This window comes from Elgaria multicarinata, chromosome 11 (genome assembly GCF_023053635.1).
Source record: "Elgaria multicarinata webbii isolate HBS135686 ecotype San Diego chromosome 11, rElgMul1.1.pri, whole genome shotgun sequence".
Lineage (NCBI taxonomy): Eukaryota > Metazoa > Chordata > Lepidosauria > Squamata > Anguidae > Elgaria > Elgaria multicarinata.
Window position 1 is genome coordinate 42,154,860 of NC_086181.1, and position 12,090 is coordinate 42,166,949.

General features: G+C 42.6%; 1 protein-coding gene across 1 annotated transcript; it reads right to left on the reverse strand.

The window, feature by feature from the left end:
* Window positions 1–1,643: 1,643 nt before the first annotated feature.
* Window positions 1,644–10,692, reverse strand: LOC134405938 (vomeronasal type-2 receptor 26-like). The gene is made up of 6 exons (XM_063137185.1): window positions 10,550–10,692; window positions 8,718–9,009; window positions 7,059–7,922; window positions 5,099–5,326; window positions 3,770–3,896; window positions 1,644–2,548 (listed from the first exon to the last, which is right to left on the reverse strand). The coding sequence occupies exons 1-6, from the start codon at window positions 10,690–10,692 to the stop codon at window positions 1,644–1,646; spliced, it is 2,559 nt and encodes an 852-aa protein (XP_062993255.1).
* Window positions 10,693–12,090: the final 1,398 nt, after the last annotated feature.

Below are 12,090 nucleotides of genomic sequence, written 5' to 3' on the forward strand. Positions count from 1 at the left end.
GGGTTATGGGTGGTGCATTAGAGGTTAGAGCCGCGCCAAAAATCAGGGGATGATGGGACTGCCTTGAGTCTGGGCGTCCATGTGGACACATGGATAAGCTGCCCTGGTGCCGAGTTTGAGGTTTCTAACATGCAAATTGACGGAGCTATCCCAAGGGGTGTGAATGGGGTGCCCGATTTTTAAAAATTCGCCAAAAATCAGGGGATGATGGGATTGCCTTGAAACTTGGTGTGTGTGTGTATACGCCCATGAGGTGTCATGGTGCCAAACATGAGGTTTCTAACTTCAACCAAAAAAAAGTTGTTTACTTTTTTAGCTTTCAATGCAACCCTATGGGGGGGGAAACGGAGCTCCGATCCGGATCCGGAGCTCCGAGAGGAGCGGAGCGGAAGTGGGCGGAGCGGGGGCGGAGCGGCCCGCTCCAAAAAATGGCGGATCTGCAAGTGAAGCGGAGCGGGGGGTCCGTGCACACCCCTAGTAAAAAGAAAAGAAAAAGAAAATCAAAAATCAAAATAATTACGTATTATTTTGGAGAGCTTTGGCTATGGGGCAGTATATAAATGTAAATAATAATAATAATAATAATAATAATAATAATAATAATAATAATAATAATAATTGGTTTAGGATGCAGAATTCTTATACATTTCGTGAATTATTCATAATACTCATCTCATTATCAGGACAATACTGAATGCCTGAAATTGAATCAAATCCTGCTGTAGACTATCAAAAAGATTATATCAAGTTGTTCTAGTAAATAAGAATATTTACAAAGGAACCCTTTTTTTTAAAAAAAAAAAAAAGTCCAAACAACCTGCTGGCAAAATTATTTCTGATATTTACCAGTACATCTCAACATTGTCCAGTAAAAAATGGAGTAAAGTTGTGTCTGTGATTAATGGAGCAGATGTTGCACATACAGAAGGTCCCATGTTCAACCCTTGGCATGTCTAGGTAGGACTGGAAATATTGCCACCTGTACCTCTGGAGAGCTGATGCCAGTCAGTGTTGACATTATTTAACTGAGTAAAAGGCAGCTTCCTAAATTCCTAAAAGAACCAAATCCAAAACTGTGTCCATTATTTACTTAATTTGTTTTTTGTTGTTGTTGAAAACCAAGACATAGGCCTTAGCTAGACCTCAGGTTTATCCCGGGATCATCCCGGGGTTGTCCCTCCCTGCTCCCGGGATCCCATGTGTGTCATTTACATGAACAGGGAAGACCCTGGACCATCCCGGGATAAACCTTAGGTCTAGCTAAGGCCATTGACAATTTCAAAAAGTATTTTCATGATTTTATAAGGGGTATACCATGCAGGATTGCTGCCTGACAAAGCAATATTATGCATGCCTAATCAGATGTAGATCATATTAAGTGCAATGCAAGTTCCCTACAGGCATGCTTGCACAGAATTATTCCCAAAGATATGCAAATGTATTACTGGATATAACAATCACATTACTGAAGTAAGATAGGCCATTTTATTTATTTGTTGTGACAAATGGATATAATGGAAAGGAACTGTAGATAAAATGTCCTGAGATGAACTGTTGAATGGGTCCACTAACTCCAGTGTCAGATTCATGGCAGGAGAAATACAGCAAATATAGCATACAGAAGAATATACAATTACAACACTTCACCCCATCTTTCTTCTTACTAGATGTTCTTTGCTGTTCAACTCAGGCCTCAGCAAAATAATGTAACATTTTGGGGAAAATATACAGGCCAATAATCCAGCACTGGAGGCTAAGATAGAGAAGATCTCCACAGCTACCATGTATTTCCCTTTGGTGCTCAGGTAGGTGGGAACAAAAGTCAACCAAACGCTGCAAAACATCAGCATGCTGAACGTGATAAACTTGGCTTCATTAAAACTGTCAGGCAACTTTCTGGCAAGAAAAGCCACAGTGAAGCTGATGATGGACAGAAGTCCCATATAGCCCAGGACACAGTAAAACATGATGACGGAGCCTTCATTGCATTCTGCTACTATCTGTCCTATTAAGGACTGCATGTCCAAATCTGAGAATGGAGGAAAGGTCCCAAGCCACAGCATGCAAATACCTCCTTGGATCGAAGAGGAGAAAAGGACAATGGAAAAAGCCAGCCTTTTCCCCATCCAGTTCCTCATGCTGGACCCTGGTTTGGTGGCCATGAAAGCGAGAACCACAGTGATGGTTTTGGCCAACACACAAGAAACAGCCACTGAGAAGATGATGCCAAAAGCAGCTTGCCGGACAAGGCAGCTCACTGTACTTGGTTGGCCAAGGAAAAGCAAGGAACAGAGGAAGCAGAGCAAGAGGGAGATGAGGAGAGTGTAAGTGAGGTCCCGGTTGTTGGCTTTCACTATTGGGGTATCTCTGTGCTTAATAAATATTCCTAGCACCAAGGCTGTGTTCAGGGAGAATGAAACAGCAACTGAAGCTAAACTGATCCCTAAAGGTTCGTCATAAGATAGAAAAGTTATCACTTTTTGGATACATCTGTCTCTGCTCCTGCTTGGATATTGATCTTCTGGGCATTTGACACATTCGTCCAAGTCTGGGGAAAAAAAATAAGGACCATCAGTGCAGCAATGCATATGCAAAATGAATCTGATTCTTAGAACTACATTTGGTATGGGAGTTACTGGTTCTTCTAACCTCTGTAGAATCTTGTGAAGATAAATTTAAAAGTGTGACAGCTTTTTCTTGCTGTATCGATATTTCTGGCTCCTATGTTTATGTTACGTTTTGCAGGTTTGGGATCGCACCGTACCTCTTCCCTAAGGTTTCATGAGATTGGCTGCCTGGAAATCATGGTTACTGTGAGTGTCCATAACCACACAACAAGGGACATGAGAACAAAGATGAGCCCAGTTCCTACAGTAGCCGACTGGATTCCACTGAGAATCCGAACTTCCAGGATATGAGATAAATAGTACTTTCCAACTGTCCTGCCCCAGCACCTGTTCTTCGGAGGCCTGATTTCTCTGATCTTGGAAGCAGCTAATCATTATGACTCGTGGCATTGATAGCCTTACCCTCCATGAAATTGCCTAACTGACTTTAAGAGCTAAGCTTGTGGTCTTCACGACATTGTGTGGCAGTCAATTCCACAGAAGAGCTATGTGCTGTATGACTTCATTTTATCCATCCTGAGTCTTCCACCATATAGCCTGATGGCTGCATGCTTCATAGTGGCTTTGCACTAGGTAAACATCATCATTATTATTATTATTATTATTATTATTATTATTATTATTATTATTATTATCTCTTTTTTGCTCATGGCAGTTTTTCTAGATGGATGTGACGGGCTTTGCCAAGTCATTCTGTCTTTTACAGATTCATGAATTTCCTGACAATTGAGCATGTTTTAAGTATGTCTGCTTTCTGGATGTTGGTGTGGATGTATTTTGGTAGGCCCAATTTCGGAAGGTTTTCTGTATAGCTTTTTTTATGTGATGCCAGTGACTGATGTAACTAATGAAATAATTGTGACCTTTTCCTGTTGCCATAGTTCTTTGACTTCCATGGCCAGTGGTGTATATTTTTCTTCCTTTTCCTCTTCCTTTTCAACATGTTTGTCATTCGGTATTGCTATGTCAATGAGGTATGTGTGTTTTTGTGTTTTTGTCAATGACCATTATGTCTGGTCGGTTGCAAGGTATTGTTTTGTCAGTATGAATTGTTCTGTCCCAGTGTATTTTATGATCTGCATTTTCCAAGATGGTTTCGGGCTATCTGTAGGAACGCCTCCTCCCGTATGTACCTCACATACTTGTTTGGTTGGAAAATTTCCCTTCTGGGCATGGATCACAATCATAGCAGCAAAATTTCTCTCCTTCCCGCTTTCTCTTCTGATAACCAAGTTTGCAAGAGTCACTGCATACAGAGAGTGGAAGCACCTATCCAAAGAAATGAAGAAATTTTAGTAAGGGAGAAGGTATGTATGTTTGGGGATGTTGATCAGCAGAAACAGAAAGAAATCAGTCAACAGTTAATGTGGATGCATCCAAAACATAGCATATTCAATCACACCCACACACCCACACCCACACCCACACCCACACACAGCCAGAATTTTCTCCACTTTTTCTTCACCACTGTTTTTTGTTTGTTCGTTTGTGGTGTCTGCATTCTTTCTGCTCAATGCCCTGGAGTGATGATAGATAGATGGGACACTGTGTAGGATGCAAAATGGCTGCCAGGCTGCCAACATAATTGATGCTGTTGTCATTTGCAATGGCAGTGCAAAAAAAAAAAAAAAAACACCCAAAAAGTATTTGGGAAAAGGGAGGGGGGAGGAAGAAGCTGTTCTGTAATCCTTACCAATGGTGTTACTCCGCTTCTGAAATCTCTTCATTGGCTTCCAATTCACTTCAGAATCCAATATAAACTTCTGTTAACCTTCAAAGCATTTCACGGTCTAGCTCCTTCCTATCTCTCCTCTCTCATCTCACGCTATTGCCCCGCTCATGCTCTTCGCTCCTCTGATGCCATGTTTCTCGCCTGCCCAAGGGCCTCTACTTCCCTTGCTCGGCTCCGTCCATTTTCTTCTGCTGCCCCTTACGCCTGGAACGCTCTTCCAGAACATTTGAGAACTACAAGTTCAATCGCAGCTTTTAAAGCTCAACTAAAAACTTTTCTTTTTCCTAAAGCTTTTAAAACTTGATGTTGTGCAGACTTTATACTGTTAGTTTTACCCTACCCTGTGCCTGCTTACCCTACCCTGTGCCTGTTTGCATTCTCTTCCCCTCCTTATTGTTTTACTATGATTTTATTAGATTGTAAGCCCATGCGGCAGGGTCTTGCTATTTACTGTTTTACACCATGTACATTGATGGTGCTATATAAATAAATTAATAATAATAATAATAATAATAATAATAATAATAATAATAATAACAATAATAATGCCTACCTGTGAGGAATTGTTGGAGAATTTATTCTCCCCCTGGAGAAATTTGGTAATGTCCCCCCCCCCCCAATAATGCTATAGGTGCATATGATGTGATATAGAATCAGGGCACTTACAACATGTCCAAATTATTCAGCAAAGGATACGTTCAGCCCCCAATGTCTTTCAAGAACCCTGCAGGGTCCATACCTGATTAAATCTTTCACGCCACTCAATCAAATCCTCATTAATGATGTATTGTTTCATATCTAGAGCAGTGGGGTCCACTCTTCCAACCTTGATTTTCAGGAAGGAATTGTTTCGGAAGATGACCATGTTCATGATATCAAATCCGGCAACCAATTCCCCATTGTCATTAAAAAACACCGTTTCTCCAGCTGAGTTGTTAAACCAAATGCCTTGAAGAAATGGGTAGAGCTAGTGGAAAGATAAAAAGGAATAGGTTGTTTGTTCTACAGATCCCAGTGACTTCACCCACAAAAGCATGTTTGGAGAAATTAGCCATTTTATTTCATTCCTTCAGTTCTGGAATGTTTGGCTTTCACATCTTTAATGAAGACATTATTGCCTGTTGTCTCAGGTGTCAAAGCAGCACACACATGCACTTATGTGAGCATTCAAACACACACACACATACACACACACACACACACACACACACACTTGCGGTTATGATACAGGTTGCTCTTTCCCCCTTGCTCTAGCAGAAGTGAGAAGAGAGTGATACTGAACATCATTACACAGGCGAAAATTGTGTTGGCTTACCATCACTTCTCCACCCATGTGTTTGTCCTTCATTATTTCCTCTTTTGAAAGAGGAAGTAAACAACATGCACATGGCCTATTCAGTGGGCCGTTTTGAACCTGCTGCTTCTCCTGCACACAGCAGGAGATAGTGGCAGCATTCATCTTTAAAATAAGTTGGACTTACTGGGGTAGTTTTTGTGGCACGAAGAAGGCTGGAAGGGGCAGGAGGTGTATGGGAGGCAGACAACGTCATGAGAGGGACCCACAGAAATCCGTGAGTGCCCAGTAATGCAATAAAACACTCATCTGATAGAGTGCATTATCAAGATTACTGGGGGAGGAGGTAGAGAGAGGAAGCAGAGAGTAGACACAGAAGAAATGGGGGGCACAAACACAGGGAGGGGGAGGGAGAGATCTGGGGAGGGACACAGAGGGATTAGTGTGGGTGTCAGGAAGTGAATGACCTCTCACAACTCTCCTCCCTATTTGTGGCTAAAGAAATTGACGGGGCAATTTCACAGAAATTCTCCAGGTGGAGGAGAAATTCTCTAACAGGTAGGCATCTCCGTTGGTAAGCGTTGTGGAACAGCTTCTTCTTCTTCTTTTTCAGCCTCAAGGGTTTTGGACCTCAGTTTTGCAACCTCCACAATGACCCATATACCTACCATCACTCCAGGGCATTCAGGGGAAGGACTGGACTCAGCTCGAAAAATGATGGTGAAGGAAATGTGGATAAAATTCTAAAAAGTGTCCTTTAATTTCTAGGAGGTAAGAAAAGAAAAACCACCGGAATTTCCTGAAAATGTTCTTTCCCCCCATAAAATGGGCTTCCCTTTCAATGCCTCATTCTTAGGGCATTTTATAATTTATGTTGAACGTGTATTGGTGGTGGTTTTGACCATATGAAATCATTATAAGGCAGCTGAGGGTTCTCTCTCTCTCTCTCTCTCTCTCTCTCTCTCTCTCTCTACTTTTTATTACACATTTCACCATTGCTCTACAGTCTCCCAGGCTGCCTGCACTTTCTGATCTGAAATATATTCCCCTGGGTAGGAAATGTGGGAAGCCAAGGAGGCTACAGGCTGTCAGACAGAAAATTATGAAATGAAAGACAGGACACTCATGAGTCACGCATGCTTTTCAATCAGTCTCATAAGTATGGGAAACAGAAGAACCGTGGACCAAACCCATGAGAATTCCTCCAAAATTTCTTCTCCTTTGAATTTCTTTTCAAAAGCAATTTCTTTTCTATCAGATTCAATGAAAATGGTCAAAATTCTCATGGGAGACATTTTCAGCACAGCACTAGTTGAAACAGACCCTTACGACTCCAATTCCATGACTCTTTGATTTATATGAACATGATCATGAAAACGATGTCATTTCAGGGTTGAAATATTACCTGCCAAGGCTGAACGTCTTGAAGTTTAAGACTTTTACTGCATTCCATTGCTCTATGTTTGGCCCTAGTTGAGTCCATGGCATAGAGAGCATATGCAATAGCGTAAACAGCATTATAGATGCTATAGCTGTGACCACTCATGCTCATTTCAAAAACAGAACTTGGAAGGCTTTCCAGCTTCTCCTCCCCAGTGCAAATATTATAATCTTCCATTGGTTCCTGAGGATTTGGAATGGAACACTCAAAAACTTGCTCCCAGAAATCTTTGAGAAAGCCATCTCCTGGTGTCCAGTTTGGTCTTACGTTCTCAAGATATCTCTGGAACCCTTGAGGTTCATTTGAGTGAATTGCGAAGAAAAGGGTGCCTTGGAACATTTCAAAGTCTAATCTTCTTGTAATGCCCGTTACGATGAAGTCAGCCTGGGCTGTCATAATCCACAGCTTGCCAACAAAACTGCCTTCCATATTTTCAGGAACTAATAGATTTTTAAAGCTGATCAGCCACATAATGGTCATAATATCACCATAATTAACAAATACTCTGGCTTTACGATTCATGAAAGATACAAAAATATCCCCAAACCTACCATCCATTTCATTATTAATAAATATACGACTGTGACGTGGGAGTATTAGTGTGAAGGCTGAACAGATTCCATGATTAGAAAGCAATGGCTCCAGGCTCTGCAAGAAATGTTTTCCACTGTCGTCATCCACAGCGTAAAGTCCAACCCACATCCATCCAAAATGCTTGAGCAAATGGATAATCCCCATGTACTCATGGACTTCATTTGGAACCATACGGTAGAAGGGAAGGTTCTGTGTTATTTCATTTTCATCTGGGGCAAATGAGCCATATGCAAGCTAAAAGAACATATACAGAGGTTTAAGATGAATGCTTTTTTTCATATTTTGAGTAATATTTGGAGAAGGAAACGTTTATGTGAATATTAACCGCAGTGAAACTTGTCAGTGTTAAACTCAAGGACTTGTTTACCATCAACACAGTTATGTGGTGTTATTTGTAGCAGACAACAAGCATGATGAAAAGATCTATTAGGAATCCTTCACTCTGCCCTGATGCCCATGTTTCCCCACTATCCAAAGCCATTCTGCATCAAGCTTAGTTCTTTAATCTTTAACAAAACATAGTTTTCAGACATTCATACCTCCTTCTCTTCTTGGACCACAAAAACACCCACATAAGAACATAAGAACCTAAGAAGTGCCCAGATGCTGGATCAGACCAAGGGTCCATCTAGTCCAGCACTCTGTTCACACAGTGGCCAACCAGCCATCGGCCAGGGATGAACAAGCAGGACATGGTGCAACACCACCCTCCCACCCATGTTCCCCAGCAACTGGTGCACACAGGCTTATTGCCTTGAATACTGGAGATAGCACAAAACCATCAGAGCTAGTAGCCATTGATAGCCTTTGCCTCCAAGAACTTATCCAACCCCCTTTTAAAGCCATCCAGATTGATGGCCATCATCACATCCTGTGGTAGTGAGTTCCATAACTTAACTATGTGCTGTGTGAAGGAGTACTTCCTTTTATTTGTCCTGGATCTCCCACCAATAAGTTTCATGGGATGTTGAATGTGACATTACTCTAAGTAAAATAACAGGAATGTTTTGCTCCATTCCCAGTTCTTACCTGTGGAATCTTGTAAAGTCCTAAAATTTCTGCCATGTGGAAGGAAGTATCAGAGGCAAGTCCCCCAATGATGGATATTAGTTTTTTTCGGATGCCACATTCATAGTTGGGCACAAATCTATGTGATTTGAAGAGCAAGTCCAGAGTAGTACGGTAGGTCATTACCATAGAGTAGTAGGTGTCGTACATGTGGAAACCAAGTGTGACATTGGGTAAAATGCTAGGATCCTCGTTGATCTCATTGACAGCAAATGCCAAAGCCAGCAAGTGCTGGTAGAACTTCATCACCATACTGCAAAAGCAGATACATGATCTTTCACAAATAATGCAGAGACTGGTGGACTACTCTGATTTACATAAATCAATCTAAATTCTGAACTGATCCTGATCAAATATTGCAAAATATATTATAATAATAAATTTTCACCATTGTTGGACTGAAGGAGAGACTGTTTTGCAATTATTGCTCATGTAGGACTTTGCTAGACCAGCCTATATCCCCAGGGTGATACCTGGGATTGCCCCTGTATGTCTAGATGGCGTACAGGGGATCCCAGGCTCAGGCAGGGATCAACCCTCCCTGGCCCCTGGATATAGGCCTACAGTACCCTTTTGCCCTGCTTTTTCCTGCGGCTGAGCCTGAGACCGCAAGCATGTGGCCCATTTCCGCGGCTTTTCCTGGCTCTGCGTGATTACTTGTGCAGAGCCAGGAGTCATGCACAGGGCACAGAGCTCCTCAGGAGTGCTGCACCCAACAGGGCTAGGGTGGGGGGAGTAGGGAAATCAAGTTTGTTTGTTTGTTTGTTTTTTAAAAAAACCACTTACCTTGCTGCTCATCCTCTCATGTGCAGCCGGCCCTTTAAAAGATTTTTTTTAAAAAAATGGCAGGTGCAACGGCTCTCTTCTTGAGCTCGTCGCGCCTCGCGTGTAAATGAGGGTGAGATCTCGCATTATTCATAATGTGAGGTCTCCCCTCCTCTCCCCCGGATTACTCACGCAGAGCCGGGAGCTGCGTCCATTGGGGTTAGGATGGGGAGAGCGGGGAAATGAAATGAAATTGAAAAAAGCACCTACCTTCAGCGCACAAGAATTCGTGTGCTCCTCTCCCTTTAAAAATTAAAAAAAAATGGTGTGTGCAAAGCCTCTCTTCATGAGGTCGTCACACCTTACGTATAAATGGGAGCGAGATCTTGCGTTAATCCCAACGCAAGGTCTCCCCTCCTCTCCCCTGGAAGAAAAGGTAGCTAAGGCCCCAGGAGCAGGCAGGGATGATTTCTCCATTTTCCTTTGATAACCCATAGGTGTGGAAAGGGTCTTCGAAATCCTTATGCTCAAAACACACTGATAAGGACTAAGGGCTCATCTACACCAAGCAGGATATTCCACTATGAAAGTAGTATGAAAGAGGTATAGAAGAGGCAGGAGCCACACTACTGCTTAATAGCAGTATTGAAGTGCACTGACAACTGTTGAGACCCATTGACACATACCATATACGACTTTCATACCACTTTCATAGTGTTATATCCTGCTTGGTGTAGATGTGTTGTCAGTGCACTTCAGTAGCACTATAAAGCAGTAGTGTAGATCCTGCAGTGCACTTCAATACCGCTATAAAGCAGGAGCTTGGCTCCTGCCTTTTATATACCTCTTTCATACCACTTTCATAATGGAATATCCTGCTTGGTGTAAATGAGGCCTAAGAAAGAAATATGGTGACTCACATTGTCTAAGAACTCTATTCTTATTTGAAAATTCTAAATCCCTGTAGTTTACATGACTTGAGTATTTGACCACGCATGATAGGGTGAGGTGAGAAATTAATCCCTTACACTGGAAAATCAAAGCCGAGCTCCTGGAAAGGATGATTCATGAAGGACATTTCATTGAACATGTAGCATGTTTGGGAGGCAATTGCCCCAATGAGGAGGTTCCCTGGCTGATACCAGTCATGAGGAACTGGGATGGCATCCATTCCTGGGCACTTTGTATGAGCATTTTTGCACTCATTGAGAGTCAGCAGCAGAAGTAACCACAGGAACCTCATCTACCTTGCAGCTGATTTCTTCTCTACAGTAGATTCCCTTGTGGACTGCCTGCAGCTTCAGTCTCACTTAAAGAGCTGCTGTGGATAGCAGCAGAATCTGCCAATATTACTTATAGAAGCAAATCAGCCTTATCCTTAAGTCAACAAGATTATGAAGAAGAACCAGTGCACGCTGGTTTGAGACCAGATCAAAAGTTTGATTTGAAAGAGCCCCGCCTGCCTCTATCCTCTTTTTCCATTTCTGAAAGGTGAAAGAATGAAGGTTTTATAAGCACTTTCTGTATTGCTTATTGACTCTATTTCTAGCATCTATTCAATAGTTTCATGGGCTTCAGGCAATGAAGTAATTATAGTGGTGTGGATAATTATAGGGGGGAAATAATTAGCTCTGCAGAGTTTTAACTCTGATTCGTAGCAGACATGTTTGCCTCTTCTCCAAGACTGGAGGCCAAGCGGGAAATAAGATGCAAGATAATCAGATTGAGTGATAATGAAGTTTGGCCCTTGGGTGTTTGCAGGCAGGAGCCACACTGCTGCTTTATAGTGGTATTGAAGTGCACAGTCAACTGTTGGGGCCCATTGTAAAACCGCTATATCCTGCTTGCTGCGGCTCCTGGCTTTTACATACCACTTTCATGGTGCAATATCCTGCTTGGTGTAGATGAGGCCATAGACAACCAATCCAGGCCAGCAGAAGAAAGTGCCAGAAATGCCATGGCTTCTTCCCACCGTGCAGCCACTGCTATCACTGCTGCTCTGTGCAGCTCTCTCGTTCACCTTGCTGGGCACCAGCAGGGAAAGGAAGGGTTGGTGGCAATCATGGTGGTGGCAGGAGTCCATGAGCTGGCCCAAGTCATGCAGGTCCAATCAGGCCAACTCATGGACAAACAAGTCGAAGTCAGGGAGGAGGGTGAGCTGCTAAAAGCTCAGCAGAGTTGACGACCTCCCAGCCCCAACTGATCCTCTGAGATCCCTTGTTGTGAACTGCTGTTGTGTTGTGACGCCAACAAAATGGTCAGCAAAACAAGAAGAATGCAATTAGAGATGAAAGGCATGGAGAGAAGAGACACCAAGGGCTCATCTACACCAAGCAGGATATTCCACTATGAAAGAGGCATGAAAGTGGTATATAAAAGGCAGGAGCCACACTACTGCTTTATAATGGTACTGAAAAGCACTGACAACTGTTGGGGCCCATTGACACATCAAAACCTAGCAGGATATTCCACTATGGTATGTCAATGGGCCGCAACAGTTGTCAGTGCACTTCAATACCACTCTAAAGCTGTAGTGTGGCTTCTGCCTTTTATATACCACTTTCATAGT